Raw genomic sequence first — 17073 nt, 5'->3', positions numbered from 1 at the left:
TCTGAGAAGTCAGTGAACCAGAGGTCTCATTAAGTATCCTCCTGGGCCATCTTAGACAGATCCATCGACTGTGCAATGACGAGACCCTGTTCCAAAAAGGTTACAGAGCAGAGGCACCAGTCAGGCAGCGTGACTGACGCTGCATACTTGAAATCTCCCCAGACTGGGGGAGGTGGTGTTTACACACCAGGAAAAGAAGCTGACTGCACCGTGCTGGAGACTGTGTATGGCAGAGCGGAGCCGGAGAAAGGTCAGAGACAGTATTTGACAACCTCATGGTCACAAAGCTGCAGGGACTGTTCTATCACTGAGTGGTGAGAGGAGCTTTGGCCTGACTTTAAATGGCTTTTAATTGTTCAGCCAACTACTGTAAAGGCCAAATGTGTATTATATAGTTACTGATGGAGAAATCATCTTTAAACCAGAACCCTCCTGCATTAATGGGGCTTTGCAAGTGACATAACATTCACAAACATTACACACACAGACTACACACCTAAACATACCTACAATACCCCCTACACAAATATATAAGCACACTCTCACGGGACAGCCAGGCGAACCCCATCACTCACCTTCAGGTCCCGGTGCACCACACCCATTTGATGGCAGTGAAGCACCGCCTCCAGGATCTGCTGGATGCAATGACTGCATGCAAACACCAAGGGGGGCGCAGGTTAGTCTAAGCAGCGATACAATCCCATGCACAGGCCATGGGTGTAGGGGAGGAAAGGGAAGGGAAAGTGGGGGGGGGAGGCATGAGGGGTAAAAAGAGGGGTTGAAAGGACTCTGCTGTTGCCAGGCGTCTGTCCCACAGCACAGCACATGGCCAAATTTATAACAATGAAGCCAAAAGTTACATAGTTAGCTGCTACTTAGCGACACAGGCTAGGGTAGTTACCCACTGCCCAAATATTTAAGGACTACTGTGAAATATTCCATAGAGTACTAACATGTTCATCATAAGACAAGCTGTAGGACAAAATCTGTTTGCTTGCTTTTCTATGTTGAGCTTCCCATGTTATAGGTGACCTATATAGACCCTGTGGGTGTGATCGAACACCCTGCAGCTAAGCAGCCATCTTCAATGACCTTCATTACTAAGGTTTTTGAGGGCTGGCTGGTGCTATGATGTCAACTCAGTCAGCTTGGAAGGACGTCGCTGTAGACGCTCTGCAACAGAAGATTCCTTTGAGTCAATCTATTCTGCAACTAACCAGTGGATATGTTCTATTAGCTTCATCCTAGATGAGTATATCCAAAGACATAATCATCTAAGAAACATATTTTACTGTTCAGTGGGCTGCAGGTGGATTCTAGATGCCCCACCTCCCCTCCATGTTTTAGCCAGCAGCCTCTGAGTGATGAAAGAGGGTGTGAGAATGTGGAGGCACAGAAGGTGCTGATGAAGAGGGTAAGGGAAGGAGTGAGTCATTGTGCAATTAATAACACTTAAAAGATGTGTCTGGGATCAGTGCCACGTCTGCTGCCAGCCCAGCCAGCCTCTGCTGACAAGCGCTGTCATTCTGATGTCAGTTAGCCACCGGACACTAAAAATAAAAACCCAAAAGTCAAAAACCGTGTGAGCAATGCTGAGAGGCACCGGAGGTGTGAGTCACTGCAGAGAGTAGATGATTTATCTGAGCAGGGGAAGAAGACATGTATATAATGATGAGACAGACACCGTGTGCATGTGTACACTGTTGAGTGCAGCTGTGGGAGGTGTGGAGTGATGCACAAACACACCCTCACTCACACACAAATACCTGTGCTGCTGGGCGTGTGGCTCGTGCGTGGACAGAAGCTTGGCCGTGCATATCTGTTTCCTGTGCACTGACGAGGTCCAAATTCCTCAAAGTCCAGAGTGAGTTTGTGTTTGTGTGCACAAATGGTTTAGTTTGACTTTTTTTTTGTTTAGCTTTTTGAGTGAACTAAAAAACATTCATCCACAACTGTAAAGAAACAGCAAAAATACTTTTTTAACCCAACTCTGCTGTTTCCAAGGGCAAAAATCCTACAAAACCAATTTATAACTAATGTTACATATAATGTCAGACTAGAAAAAGTGATGAGACTTATGTAAATGAAATTTAAGGCTTTGTAAAGGAAACAAATGAACACATTATAAAACTTCTGAAGAACTGCAGATATCCTGTCAAGAAATAATGATTAAACTTGTAGCCTAAGAATGAAAAAAGGTTATTTTAACAAACACGCAGGACCTCGAAGGCTGACTTACAGTAACAGGCTGCAATAATACAGAAGTCTGGCTGCTCTGTGGAAGATTATAACATGAGAGAAACAAGAGAGAGTGAGAGCGCGAGAGAGAAAGCCGGACTGGCACGGCTCTAAAGTTCAGTGCTATAAATCTGAACCCAGTCTTGTTTCTTGGTCTCCCCCAGTGAATCAATACTAGGTAGGTCGCATGTGTTGAAGCCACCGTGAGCACGTGGCTGCATGCATCTGTGAATGTGCTGTGGAGGCTAAAACCACTTCCACCTGTGAAGTGTGCGTGTTTTCTTGTGCCCTCGTTGTTACATGTTGGTGTGCCTGTGTGTAGGTTTGCACGCACTTGTACATCCTGGTCCTTTTCACCAGCTGTTGAGCTCTATAACCTGCAGGGTGGCAAACCTGTACATGTGTGTCGAAACTCAATGGAAGGTCATCACGTGTGTTAAGCACCAGTCAGCAGCGACTCGTCGCCTTGTGTTTTAACTACAACAAAAGCCTTCCTCCTCCTGCTTCTTCTTCTTCTGTACTAAACAGGATATAAGTCAAACAAAATCACTGTCATCGTCAGATGTAGACAATAAACCTCTGTGCAATCTGTGGCAGTGTCCTGGATGCTAAACACATTATTCACTTCCTTGCAGTCATGTATAAAATGCAGGTGCACACACAGCTGTGTTATTTAATTGTATGACAACACTTACACTAACTTATTAAAACACTGGTATAATCTGCTACAGTAGAAGCTATGCTTCTCTATGGGTCCGTTTCAAACTAGCAGGTTAACCCACTTTACAGTGTTTTTCCAAAGAGGAGCTGGATAATTAGGTCGACATCACTACCACAAATGCACAGCGGGGCTAAAAATAATCTGGTTTTACTCTGTGACAACAGAATATGCAGGTTATACAAGTTATAAAGGTTATACATTTTCAGAAAGGTATTTACTGGGAACAGTTTTTTTTAACCTTTATTTAACCAGGACGTCCCATTGAGATTTCAAACTCTTTTACAAGGGAGACCTGGACAAAATGGTGGCTTTAACAATCACAGTCAAACAGCTGCGTTACCTTCTCCTACTGATGTTTTTGTACTTGGAAGGAAAAGTACATTATAAATAAAACCAACTGACACAGGTTCTTTATTCAAAGTCAAAAACATCTGTATTTTTATTATTACCTTCTGAAGCAGCCCTGCCTCCTTGAAATGACCTTTATACTGAACCAATTTATAGTTATGTTTAAAGGCATGTTCCCAGTTATGTTTAAAGTGAACATGGCACTACATTTATTAAAGCAGATCTCAGTCTTTCCCCGAGCCTAAACAAAAGTTTAATAATGCTGTAGTCAGTATCAATTATGTACTGCAAAACTGGGTATTTTGGTAGATAACAGATACATTGTCTGTAAATATTTTACTGACACGCTCCATGTCAACAGACTAGTGACTTGCCAAATATTTAACATTTCCTCTTTGTGTTAACAGAAAACAAAATCTGGTTTGCGATTACATTTCTTTCCAAATATATTTGGTGTCACAAACAGTTTTATATAAATATAATGTCTGGAAAATAATACTGTTACTAATTATAACTGTGGAGACTTTACAAACACATGTTATAGAAATTTAAATCTAGCAATGTAATATTATACTGGGATTCTGGCGATTAAACCAGCGTTCTGACTGTCCTTTCTTTTCTTCTGTTTTGTTTATCAATGCTGAATTAGATTCTACTGCACGAGGTATAAAGGTGTTAGGCCTTCAGTATGTCACTGTAATTTACTTGTTGTAGTTTTCCAGTATTTGCCGATAGTGTGAGGACTAAGTGGCCTTCCTATAGTTCACTGCTGGAAAAGTACACCGAGACCTGCAGAAATACTCAAAATACAAACGATACCTCTCCCTGACTGCATCATTGTGATGGTACACTAGTGAATTTTATAAACTCACAGGATGAAAATGTGTGTAAACTGACTGTTTAATGTCTAAAACTTCACATATCACTGGCTTTAGGATATCAGGGGGGCTCAGGCTGGTTCAGCACTGGCTAAACAGTAACTGTAGTGAATTTGTGGACGAGGAAAGAAAAATCCAACAGCATCCAGTCCTGATGGTTTACTGGTGTGAGTCTGACTATTCTGATTCAGGACTGAAGATAAAAGCCTGTCCATACACAAACCACCAGCTCAGAAGATGCTAATAAGAACATCACAAAACAAAAGTTAAATCTACTGCAGTTCTTTTGTTGTGTTGCTCTTTTAGCACAAGAGCTGCTTTGTAAAGAAAATACTTGATGTTAAAATGAGGCTGTCTTGAAAAAACTGGGTTCGATACAACAAAATAAATGACTCGACGGCAGAGAGAAGGGAGGAGGGGGCAAAAAGGAAAATCAATGCAGATATAACTGGATCTGAGCCCGGTGGGACAAACTGACAGGTGTGTGGGCATGTGTAAACAGGTGATGTGTATTACAACTGCTGAAGGTTGTGTGCTCGCTGTGTTTGTGTGTACAAGGCTCACTGGTTGATTGATTGGGTTGTCAGTCAGTGCAACAGGAGCTTTTGTTATGTAGTTGTTTATAAAATGACTGAAAAGAGAATGAGTGGGAGGGCAGATGGAGCGGGAAGGGTGGGTGAGGCAGGCCGAGGTCCCCCAGTTAAAAACTAAAATACAATACAATAAAAAAGCAAAAACAAAACACGAGAGCTCACCAAAGACAAGTCGGACAGGCGGACATCAGACCAGCAGCTAACAGGACCGACACGAACAGACGAGACGGAGGAGGAACGAAGGAAGGAGGAGAGGGACAGAGGAAGGAAAGGAAGCAGGCAAAGGTTGCGGGGACAGGGGAGGTGAGGGGGGTGAGGGATGCAGATGCTCCTCTACATATACTGACCTTCAGGTCCCTGTGCACTATGTCATGTTGGTGAATGTGATGGACACTTTCTAGAATCTGATGGATACAGTGACTGTGAAGACAAAACAGAGAGAGGAGGGACAGTGGGGGTGGAGGACGGGTGAAAGGAGAGACAGTGGAGATGTACAGGGAGGGATGAAGGTGGAGAAATGGAGAGGGTGACGGTGAGCAGAGAGGGCGGGGCCAGTGTCAGGTGAATAAGATGAAAGTAAAGATGAAGAAAATGGCAGGTTTGATTAAGTGACAGAAGAAATGAGGTGGAGACAGATAACAGGCAGCAGAGAGGAGGAGGAGGAGGAGGAGGAGAGAGCGTTGGAATGGGAGGGATGGGTGGATGAATGCAGGGGAGACAAAAACGTTTCGTTTTGCTTTTCTAAACATGATGAGACAAGAGCAGCTACAGCAGAACAACCTGCCAGACAAAAATCACAGCAACTCTAACAAAGGAGAGGAGAGAAGGAAACCAAAGGGGGAAAGTGACAGTGAAAGAGGACAGGAAGAGTCTGAAGAGCAAAGAGTGAAAGTAATACATGAAAGAAGTGGAACACTGATGTATAGGATGGAAGTGAATCACAGAAGACTGTGGTGGGCTGATGCCAGGCTATTTTTCCATCTTAAGAAGGAAAAGACATCACAGCGCGAGCACTGCACAGAGACACGTGGACCTACCTCACTCTATTGTGTGCGTACATTTAAATGTGTGCGTCGCTCACTGCAGTGAGTCTAATGTGCGGAATATGTGACTAATAGCAGGCGCAAGGAGACAAGCAGCCTGCAGGATCCACACCCACACAGTGTCTATTGAGTGGGAGGACTGCGAGAGAGAGAACGAGAGAGATGTGTGCACACACTCATAAACACGACAGTCTAGAAAAACATGGCTGATAATTCTGGGCCACTGATAACAAAAATGATATGTAAAATTTGTTGGCCGTGGCAGTGTATGAATTGAAAATGAGAAAACTGTCAAACTCCAGAAGGAATCTGAGCAAAATGTGAAACTGTAACCAAAACTCTTAATGGACCTGGTGACATAACTATTTGTTTAGGTGAAACGTTAGGCTGGTTTTATATTACAATCCACGCTTTTTTTTTTTACCGAGGCACTTGTATTATGTTCATAGCTCACTGAAAGTTGCAGCTCTTTGTCAGTTTTTTGTACGTCAGCATAAAATTTAAATGGGCAAACATCCTTTACATCCAAACATCCAAGCCATGTTTGACTTCATCTCTAAATCCATAAACTCGAGCATACCTGAATTCAGAAGCAAAATAAGCTTTTTTAATGTGTTGTAGACCAGTGTAACCAAACCTGCATAAGCTCTTTGTACCATGAACTTTTAAATCCTTTATAACAGAAACATGAGGAGATGAACTGTCATTTGACAGCAACATCCATCAGGAAATTCAATATAATCTTTACTTGAAACCTTAAAGAACAACTTCACACAGCTGGAAACCTCTTTTCTGCTGACCTCCACTGCTTTAACGTCTCACCGTCCTGCAGTAAAATCACGTTGGGCCTGGTCACAAGTGTAACAGAGCACAGGTTTGACCTCACTGTATGCGTGGACACATGCCTTGATCTGACAGTGACCCACTCCGTGTTTGGCCTCTAGAATTGAGAAAGCATCCACATCCCACTACTTTCTTTGTGAATCAGCTTTCTCCCTGTCCAAAGCCATTGCGTCATTCCAAGGGACTCATCTGTTTATGAACGCCTAGTGGGACAAAGAGAAGGACCTCGTCACACTGGCTGAAAAATGTGACTTGCTCAGCACTTTGAGCTACAGTGTCCCACTGTTCTCTGCAGGAAAACCAAATACAGAGCCAGTCTGTATGTCCAAAACGGCACCGTCTCTCCCACGTGTATGGGTGTGTATATAAAATAAAGCATGTCCAAGCTTGTGTGTAATGTAAAAAACTGAATCAGAACGGGGTTAAATCCAGTTTCCCGCCACGTTTTCAGTGATGTGCAATAACTGAAATCAGTGTGTTGGATGAAAATACATGCAAACAACAAACTCTAAGCCATGTAATAAACTATAAACTATTTATGGCAATGAAACATCAATCTGTGAACTACTCTACAAGTCAAAACCTTTGTCAAATATTAACCTGCTCCCTAAAGTACAAATCCGCCTTTAACACAAAGCTACAGAGCTCCTCTTAGATAAAATGTACAAACAAAATGCTAGTCATCAGTTTTCAGCGGCTAACTATGAGTCTACTCCACCTACCACACACTAAATAAGACAGCATCAGTGATCTGGTGGCTGGATTAGTCAGCAGATACAGGCCCAGACAGTTTTGTCAAACAAGAAGTAAAAGATGTGTGAATATTATTTGCTAACTTATCTGCCAATCAACAGCGCTGTGTGTGTGCGACTTTGTGTTTCGGTCTGTCTGTTCCCTAGTCAGCACAGATTCATTGATTCCGCTCTTGGTGTGATTCACTCCCAAGTTCTGCTCATAATAGCCTCCATCCACTAAATGAATCAATCACTGCTGAAGAGACACTGACAGTTTCTGACGGGGAGACGAGGTGTGATGCAGCACACTTTGGGGTCTGTGCGTGAGACTAATTATCGTAGCTAATTAAAGTCCCACTTCTTGCTGATCTCCAAGGGGGTGAGGTGGAGGTGGGGGTGGGATTAAAGGCCTGGATGCCTTAGACTGCAAATCCTGTCCCGCTGTCACTAGCACTGTAAGGGTTACAAGGTAGGTGGGGAAACTGACTCATTAGGGGGTTTAGATAGGTACTTATTAGTGCTGCAGCATATTCCACACCAAGTACACATATTAGCAGCCCACACACTACAATTACACACAACAAAATGCCTAAACCCTAACACCAAACCTAACTGTAACCCTCAAATAGCGTTTCGTAGGTGTGTCCCAAAGTGAGGACACGCTAAAATGTTTTCTCTGCCGAGGTTTAACATTCTAACTAGTCACAAAGATGTACAACAACACACACAAAGAGTAAAACTACAGAAACTGTCACGACTGAAAAAAATGTAACAGACAGACAACAAAGCCAATAGCAAGATGGATTCAGCTAACAGCCAATCAGATGTCCACACCTTGTGCATCGCTTCAGCCTTTGTTGACTGGCAAGAATGACTGGATGAAAGCCAAAACAGAAGCTCCTCAGCATCAAGCGTTAGCAGAAATTCACTAGTAGTCATTGGAGAAGGCTAAATATGCAGGTGTAACAACACACCTGTCTTTCTTAGGACACTGGACATGGACAGGCAGGAATCACAGAAGATTAGCACGATGAAATCCCTTCTACAGTTTTAAGAAAATGAATGACCCAGTTATAAGACAGACAACAGGATACGGCAGCTGATTTTCTTCACTGTCACAACAAGTTAATCAGTTTATCAAATCAGAATTTAAAGACTTTTAAATTTGTTTTTCCAATATGGGAATTCAGTGAAGCGGCATCATTTTTAACATGATGAGAAACGTCTTGTAGAAATGTCACATTTCTTGCCTAAAGATACTGAACCAGTATGATATAAAGATTCCTATCACCAGTGTGAAAGTAAACAGTTATAACTGTCATTGTACTGTATCTGTAAATGACTGATCAGTCACACAGACCGCTCTCTATCTCAGTGTCTCTGTGAATACGAGTGTACTTCGGCTTTGCTGTGGGACACAGAGCTGTCAGGTTATTTCTTACATTAGTCATCCTTCACAACAGAAGTTTAGAAACTGAAAGTCAGATTTCTATATTATGTGCGTCTCTGTAAAGCTCGGATGTACTGTCACATCACTTAATGCGCTAGTTTATGCAGTGGCTATTGTGTTCACTTTAATGCTGCAGCTGATAAAGGGGGAGCTCGTTTTACCAGATTTAGATGTTTAGAATTTGAATTACTGCTGAATAACAAGTAAATCCTCCACCATAGGTCAATAAGGTCATGACTATACTGCATTTTTTATTAATCTTATTCTGAAAACTAAAGTTATAAATTAAATGTGGTGCAGTAAAAAGTACAACACTTGCCTCTAAAATATAGTGTACGAAGTAAAACAAAATGAAAATACTCCAGTTCAGATATTCCAAAACAGTACTTAAGTACAGTACTCGAGTAAAAGTACTTAGTTTCCATCACTAATAATGATATAAAATGAGCTGCATTAAGCTAAAGTTTCGTTTGGGGAGGAATTTCCTGCACATTGTACAATCATAGTTATACTGATTGTTTTTACCTAATAATATGAGAAAATAATAATAATATGGCAGAAATCATTTGATCATATCTGACATTTGTCTTTCCCACAGTTCCTCTCAGTGCTTGAGAAACTAAAGAAGGAGCAGAGAACTGCAACAGAATGACATTTTAGTTGGAAGCTGCAAATGACTTTAAAATGTCAGGAGAGTGGACAGCTCGAGTTTAATTATTTTTACATTTTCTGGGAGTCAGGATTTGTATGTTTACAGAACAAATGACAGAATCCTGTGGATATAACCTTTGTACACGTTGGCCTTTTAGCCACCTGTTGTTGCTGCTGCAGCGCATGACAGCATCCACTCAAACTGGAGAGAAATAATGAAACCATAATGTAACATCTGATCCACGCTATGAGCTAATCGGGAACCCAGTGTGAACGCGTGTTTAACGCAAAATGATGTGAATCATATAAAGTAAATGAAGGTGAGCAACAGCAGTGCTTCTTAAATTAGATTTAATGGAAGACACTAATCAGGCTAATTCAATTAAGGACTTCATTACCCAGAAATCAAGTAATGTGCTGTGACGATGCACTACATGTTCACACACCTGGTCCAGGGTCATTTTCTACATGAGAATATCAAAGAGACATTTAGTGCATTTAATAATAATAGTGGATTTTTTTCCTCATGACCTCATGAAGACGCCTGGACAGAACCTGAAAATCCCATTGTTTTTGTTCAGGAAACTAAAAAATAAAAGTCCTTTCATCGACTGTTACACAGTGAATATGTGGGACTTAAAGCACAGAATAAAACGCAACACAAACTGTCTGACAGACAAAACTTTACGTTCATTGTTCTGAGTGGACAAACTGTGCTACACTGGCATGAACTTCTACAATATCAGACTTTTCAGTTTCACTTTGAATGTTGCTGAATGGATGAACACCCACATCACAACTGTCATTTTCAAGTGTCTCTCTCACTCTTCTCCCAGCCTAGTGTCTGTCCGCCCCCTCACTACTCCATTTCCTCTTCCGCCATTGGTTAAGTGAACTGTGTGCGTCGGTGAGTCAGCACAAGCGGTGGGAGTGAGACAGACCGATGTGGGTGGTGGTGGGGGGTGAAAAAGAAAGTAAAACGGAGGGCTGAATGAAGACCGAGAAACTAAAGAGAAGGTGAGACTGTCCACACACAGACACTACAGCTGATGGGCCATTTGTTTTGTTCTGCTCACACACTTGTTTTTTTCCTCCGCCACTGTTTGAGTGAGAGAAAGCACAGATACAAAGCATGACAGCATGGAGGTGCACCCTGGACCACCTGCAGAAATCATTTGCCCATTTATTACAAACCAAACTCTGCTGCTAACAGTTTTCACTAGTGGTCGATGCCAAGTCTGAGGGCCAATATATAAAACTGATCAGGTTGTGGCGTTTGTAAAATAATTTAATAATATCTAATGAGACATAAATTTGCTGAACTGAATATTTATTTAATACAAATTAATTATGAAAATATTTGAAAATAAAAAACGAGCAGTTTGCTGCAATCTGCACTCCCTTTATTATTTTAATTAAAGAAAAAATGTCCACAAAAAAAAAACTGCACTGTAAGAAAAACCACCACCAAGGCCTCATGAGTGCAGGCAGCAGCTGATTATCTAAAAATGTCAACTATATATTGGTTTACTACTATTTTTCCACCACAGGATATTAGATGATACAACAATTTGAAGGCAAACAAGGTGTTGAATCACAGATTCTTAACTCAATTCAGTGTCAATTTTTCTTACATTGGGCTTTTTACAGTCCAAAATAAACTCGGCAACAACATCCACTACACAGTTCATTTCAAAATCTCATCTTGGTCAAAGCTTGGACTGGACTTAAGGTTCACGCCTGTGTCAGTGTGGGAGGTGAAGTACGTTGGCACTGATGTGAAGGAAGACGCAATGGACAGAGGGAGAATAGTGGAAAAAGAAGAAGAGGGAAAAGAAGAAATGGGAGTAACATGGCAATGAAAACAGGAGGTAAAGTTAGAAGTTAACAGAAAGAAAGAAAAGCAGTGAGCAGGAGAGAAACAGCAGCTGAAACAAAAAGGACAAAAAAACAAACCAGAAAACCAAAAAAAGTAAAGAAAAGAGTGAGAAGAAGGGGCGTGAAGAGCAGAACAGAGAGCAGAGCAGAGTCACGAGGAAAAGCAAGAAGTAAAACACAACAGACAAGAGAAGGCACCAACAGTTTAAGGACAAGGAGAAGCACTAACACACAAAAGAGACAAGGCCGTGCTCCTACCTGGCGTCGGCCTCGCTATAATACTCTCTGGCTACGATGTCCTCGAACAGTTCACCTCCGGTCACCCTGCACACACACAGACACACACATCTTTTCAAACTGGGCTGCCTGTATTGGAAGCAGGTGGGGGGTGGAGGGGGTATCAAGGCTACAAAACCAGGACACCCATTTCATTTTGTGTTTCTAGCAGCAACCCCCCCCAAAGTCCTGCCTTCATCCCTTTTACCACACCGTTACCATGGAAACTAGAGGGAATTGCCGAGAGATGGACGTGGGTGGTGCTTGTGCTTGGAGGGATGGGGGCAACAAATATAGGAGACAGTTATGTAATTGTATATGAAGGGAATCGAGGTGGGGGAGGAAAAAGGGAGAGGAGGTGAGCGAGCATGAAGATGAGAGGAGGGAGGACTTACAAGTCAAAAAGCAGGTAGTGGAAGCCCTCCTCTGATATACTGTCATGAAGACGAACTGGAAGAGAAGGATAACAGATTGATAAAGGTCTGTTTACCACTGTGTTCATCACTGGTTTGATTGTGTTGGGTACAGCTGGAACATGCAGTATAAAGTAGACAGGGGACGAATTTTACCTGAGAGATGAAAAAAGGAAAAGGAGAAATAAAGATGGACTGAGAACGTGGAGTCCAGAACCACCAGGAGTCATAACAACTGCATCATGGATATTTAAAGTATTATAGAAATCAACTGATGTCAAGATGTTACTGTGTCGCTACAACTATAGTTTTGTGATAAACAGATTTGTTGGCATTTGTATTAAGTTGCAATCGATGGCTTTAAACCTGCATTAGCTAAGATTTAGCACAAATTCAGGTAAACAATAAAATGCCTACAACTGTTTTCTTCCTGCTGTACCAACTTTTGAAATAAGTTGTAATAAATGGGTTTGATGTTGTTAAAAGTTTGATTGCAGGATAATCAGGAAACAGGACTGTCCTCACCGATGTTGGGGTGTTTCAACAGGCGACAAATCCGAGCCTCTCGCTCCAGCTTCTGGTGATCTGCAAGGCAACACAGGTCAAACTTTATTCATGTGTATAGCAACTGTTTTACAGGCTAGTGCACACCAAAGTGCTACACATGATGACTGGAAAACTGATAAAACGTTTGGGCTGAGTGTCTTCCCTGGAGTTAAAGGTCAGAAGGTCAATGCATCTTGCATAACACATGGGGTCACACATCAACAAGTCGATGTACACATCCAGGCACAGTGCAGATGTCTGCCAGCGTTTCCTCTCTCTAGTCACTCCACTGTTGCCATTTAAATATACAACAACATTAAAACACAAGAACTTTAAAAGCACACTGGAGAAATAATTTCACCACCCACCCCACCTGTTGTTGGTATCGTTTGTTACGTTCTGCACCAAACACAGTTTTAACAGGAAATAGATCATAAAAGTGACAGGACTGTAATATCATTATCTGTGAGTCAGAATACAGGCCTAGTGCGTGTGTGCGCTTATATAACAGCTAAATGATGCTAGGAAAAGGATTCAGTGGTTATCAAGCAAGCAGCACAACGGGGGGGGGGGGTTGTATGTAAATGCCTGCAGAGCACAGCGGAGAGCATAAACATGGAAATGTATGTGTTCACCCACACTCGTGTACAAGTTTTATGGCCTTAAAGACACACATGCACACACACACACTGTACCCAAGTACAGTACACGCAGGCAAACAAATATCCTGTCAAGACACGAGCGCACGCACTCACGCCGGCATTGAGGAATGACAGTGAAGTGTAAGCCCAGTGATTACATTCTCAGAAGATGAGGAGCGAGGCGGAGAAAGGAGTGGAGGAGGAGGAGGAAAGGAGGAGGACAAAAAAGCACGGGTGGTTAGTGCACACAAAGCCCGGCTGCTTTTGTTTTACCGACCACCGCCTGCTACTTGTTTATTTTTGCATGCTGTTCATTTGTTCTTCAATTTTCCAGTTTGGTTTTCTAGGAGGCCGTGGACACGCTCACTGATTTTCCCTTTTTTTTTTGTTTGCCCCTGTGTTTCAAAATCAGTGTGTTCAGAAACACTTTGTGGAAGAAGTCTAATGTTAACTGTCCAAATAAGGCTACGGTCACGTCTTCAGTGTTTCCTCACAAAGCACTGCCGTGCCTTCACTCCGGCTAAACTGGCTTGATCCCTCGCTTTAAAAACTGCCAACTGTCCACTAGTGCTAAGCACCCCCCAGTTATGTTATCCATCATACTACAATGTCAAATGGTGGAAAACACGACAAGCACAAGCATGCACAGCATTTCATTCTGTCAGTGGCATCAGCTGACATTACTCTGCATGTACAGAATAGGCTGGGAGAAAGCGTTATGATTCATCTGAGCTGAGTCGACCAGATGGCCACGCTGAGCCTTTGTTATGTGCATGTCTCTGTAGGACGGCAGGATTAAAGGCTCCAGTGAAAATCATATTGCTGATGTACTGATAAAGACTCATCACTGTATTATTAAATGTTTAAGGTAAGGAAGACACCGACTGCTCTACACATGGTGTGGTCATAGAGAACCTGACAGCTGGAATATGATTTCAGATGATGCATACAACCTCCTCTGGAATGAGGAAGGTCACTATCAACGCAGCTCATCCCAGCTTCATCAAGTCAACAGGATGCTACTAACACTGTGAATGGCAGATGACCTGGTGACTGCAGACCACTCATAAAAGTTTCTATGATGGCTGGGGGTTAAGGTAGTGCATGAATCATCACGACGGTTTAGGGCATCACGGTCTTATTTGATGTTCCCACAGCTGTAGTTGTGAATACAAATAGTCGGCTAATGAGTCTGCTGAAAGGATGGATGGCTGCAAGGAGGGATGGATACTTGGCTGCAGAGCAAACAGATGGATGACCTGGTGGACTAAGAGTTCATTAGGTGAGTCATGGCGTTAGTTAGTTATGGCGTACCAACCCCTTCTCCCAGAGGTTTTGTTTATATACAGTTAATTTGTAACAGCAAATACATTTTGAACCAAGTGAGACTGTGACCAGATTACGCTTCCTGTTAACATGTACATGTCTGACATGTAGCACGTAGCTTACTCAGTGTATCAGCAAAGTGTTCACACAACATATTTGTTTTCCACCAAAGTACTGCAGTACAATATCAACTCAGAGCGACTAAAGCATCACTACTTCCTTATGGTCATGTTTCAGCATTCACCGTACCTCAAGGCTACAAAACGAGTCTCTTCTTTTTTTGCACCAACGAGTAGCCTGAACACAAGTGGGATCAGAACTCGGTGTTGCGCTTGTTGTAATGAGTTTACTATCTGCAGCTGTGGTGAGGCCGCTTCAGAGCTCAGCGTGCAAGTAAAATATTCATCCAGTCAGCCAGTCAAACAGCCGGTCAGCTGGATACCAGTCCTGTACTTGTGATGCAGCAGGGTAAATAAGAAATGAGGAGGGAGGGCGGTGAAGGGAAGGAGGCTGAGGACTGGTCCTGACGGGAATGTCAGTGTTCACCGAGTGAGAAAACCAAAGGAGAGTGAAATCGGTGGTGTGTGCTGGAGGAGCAGAGAGAGACGAGGGATGAATCTGGGTTGATCGTCACCAGTGAGGAATGAAGTCTCCGGAGGGGAGGAGACATAAAAAGACAGAAACACAAACACCCAGATATAACCATCACTCCAAACATCTGACTCACAGCATTAGCACGACTCCTGTCAGTTGGGAGGTGTGGGGTATGAACTGGTTTACAGTAACGGCATGACAGAGAGGCTCAGCCTTGAAAGTTCAATATAACTGATAGAACCAATAACATCCAAAAGCAGCTGTGTGTCATCGTTCAGTCTGATCTAAAACATGTTCATCAACAAATCACATTACAGGTCAAGAAACCATCATGTAATAAAAGTGAAATGCTGCTAAAAGTGTTAATATACAATGAGACAAAAAGTGAATTACAGTGACCTGGTTTTATAAAAAGCTTAACCATGAGGTTGAACATGTGCTCGCTGAGCTCGGTGACTCCTTCTGTCCTGGTTTTTTGACTTTGACACAAAGCTGGCTGTCAACGCCAGGTCAGATCACCGCATTGCAGGTAAATCTCAGACACAACTAACACACACTCACCTGTATAGACACACACAGACAAGCACAACTAATCTCCATCATGATAATGTACAATAGCAACCTCTGGCAACTCCTGTCCAAAAATCACTGCCAGTAAACGAGCTCTGTGATTGGCTGGAGGCCCTGCCCAGCAGACCTGGCCTACATTTCCTGTTGACACATGCTGGATTGGAAATAACCATGTGGTGGATGCAAAAGGCGTGTGTGTGTAATAATATGTGCAGTCTTTTACCTTTTTCTATCTCATCCTTCCTCACTTTCGCACACACATCCAGGCTGCAGCTTCGTTTATTAATAAACCCATAAATGCATATGTTTAACATCACAGTCACGCTGTGTTTTCCGACTTTTGACTCACTGAATCATCATGGCTTCAAGTATTTAACATAAATAAGAAATCTTTTCTTGTTGTAAGTGTAACAGAGTCACTGTGCAGCGGACTGACTGCAGTCTCAGCTCTTCTGCGCTGAACAGAGAGGGTCAGCTGAGATTCCCGTGCTTCAGGCACACAGGCATACAGGCACATGGCTTTCAGCTGCCAAGGGCCTGGGGTGCCTTCTCCTACACGGCTCCTCCGTCCCCTCGACTACCATCTCCCATCTGCCAGTCTTTTGCTGCAACCAGGGCTCTGAGCTCACCCACCTTACCTGCTGTATCTCTGTCTTTACAACAACAGAACGACATAAATCAAATCCCACTTCTAAAGAGCAGTAAGTTATTACTGCCACAACCCCTGGCTGCAGCAGCCCATGTAAGACAGGTCATGGAGCTATAGGTTCTAACACTGCTCCACTGTCCCATAGCTCATCCATTTGTGAGGAGCACAGCACAAGTGTTGTGCACCAGTCGGGCCAGATCAGTCCTATCAAATGTGTAAGTATCAAGATTAAACTGTGCCTTGGAAATATGGCGGAAAGCTGCAAGCAGCTCCAACACAGATGGAGTGAAACATATAGGTCCAATGATAGCACCAGCTATAGATGAGCTATTTTTTCCCTGCATGTCCGTGTGTGTGAGTGAGTGTGTGGTGCTTTTGGTTTCATCAAGTCAGTCTCTGGGGTTAATGGTTAGCCTCCTGCTAATAGCACTGGATAATCTCGGACAGATAATCTCATTAAAAGCTGCTGGCAGCACTGACATATAGTCTGAATATGACCAGAGTGACGAGAATGACAGGACCCAGCATTCGAAAGACAATGAAGGTTTTACAAATGCTATCATGTTGCATCTTGTTGTGAACACACATTCTCTGCAGATATTATTATGTGGCACAGCAGTGGAGAACAAACTGAACATGTCACACATCAACTGATCAAATCCATGGCTCATAAATCAGCAG

The 17073-nt window shown here is 42.8% G+C and overlaps 1 protein-coding gene across 9 annotated transcripts in view; it reads right to left on the bottom strand.

Annotated features, from left to right (window-relative positions):
• The window catches only part of camk2b1 (calcium/calmodulin-dependent protein kinase (CaM kinase) II beta 1), a 66572-nt gene that overhangs the window by 41580 nt on the left and 7919 nt on the right, over positions 1-17073 (bottom strand). For all 9 annotated transcript variants that reach the window (XM_020588473.1, XM_020588465.1, XM_020588464.1 and 6 more), the window contains exons 3-6: positions 12592-12651; positions 12049-12103; positions 11636-11701; positions 576-648 (exon numbers count right to left, since the gene is read on the bottom strand). In XM_020588473.1, the coding sequence (XP_020444129.1) occupies positions 576-648; positions 11636-11701; positions 12049-12103; positions 12592-12651 (254 nt within the window). The remainder of the gene's footprint in view (positions 1-575; positions 649-11635; positions 11702-12048; positions 12104-12591; positions 12652-17073) is intronic.

The sequence above is a fragment of the Monopterus albus genome, unplaced genomic scaffold (genome assembly GCF_001952655.1).
Source record: "Monopterus albus unplaced genomic scaffold, M_albus_1.0 scaffold542.1, whole genome shotgun sequence".
Classification (NCBI taxonomy): Eukaryota; Metazoa; Chordata; class Actinopteri; order Synbranchiformes; family Synbranchidae; genus Monopterus; species Monopterus albus.
Note: the sequence above shows the minus strand (reverse complement) of the source record. Positions and strands in the feature narration are given on the sequence as shown.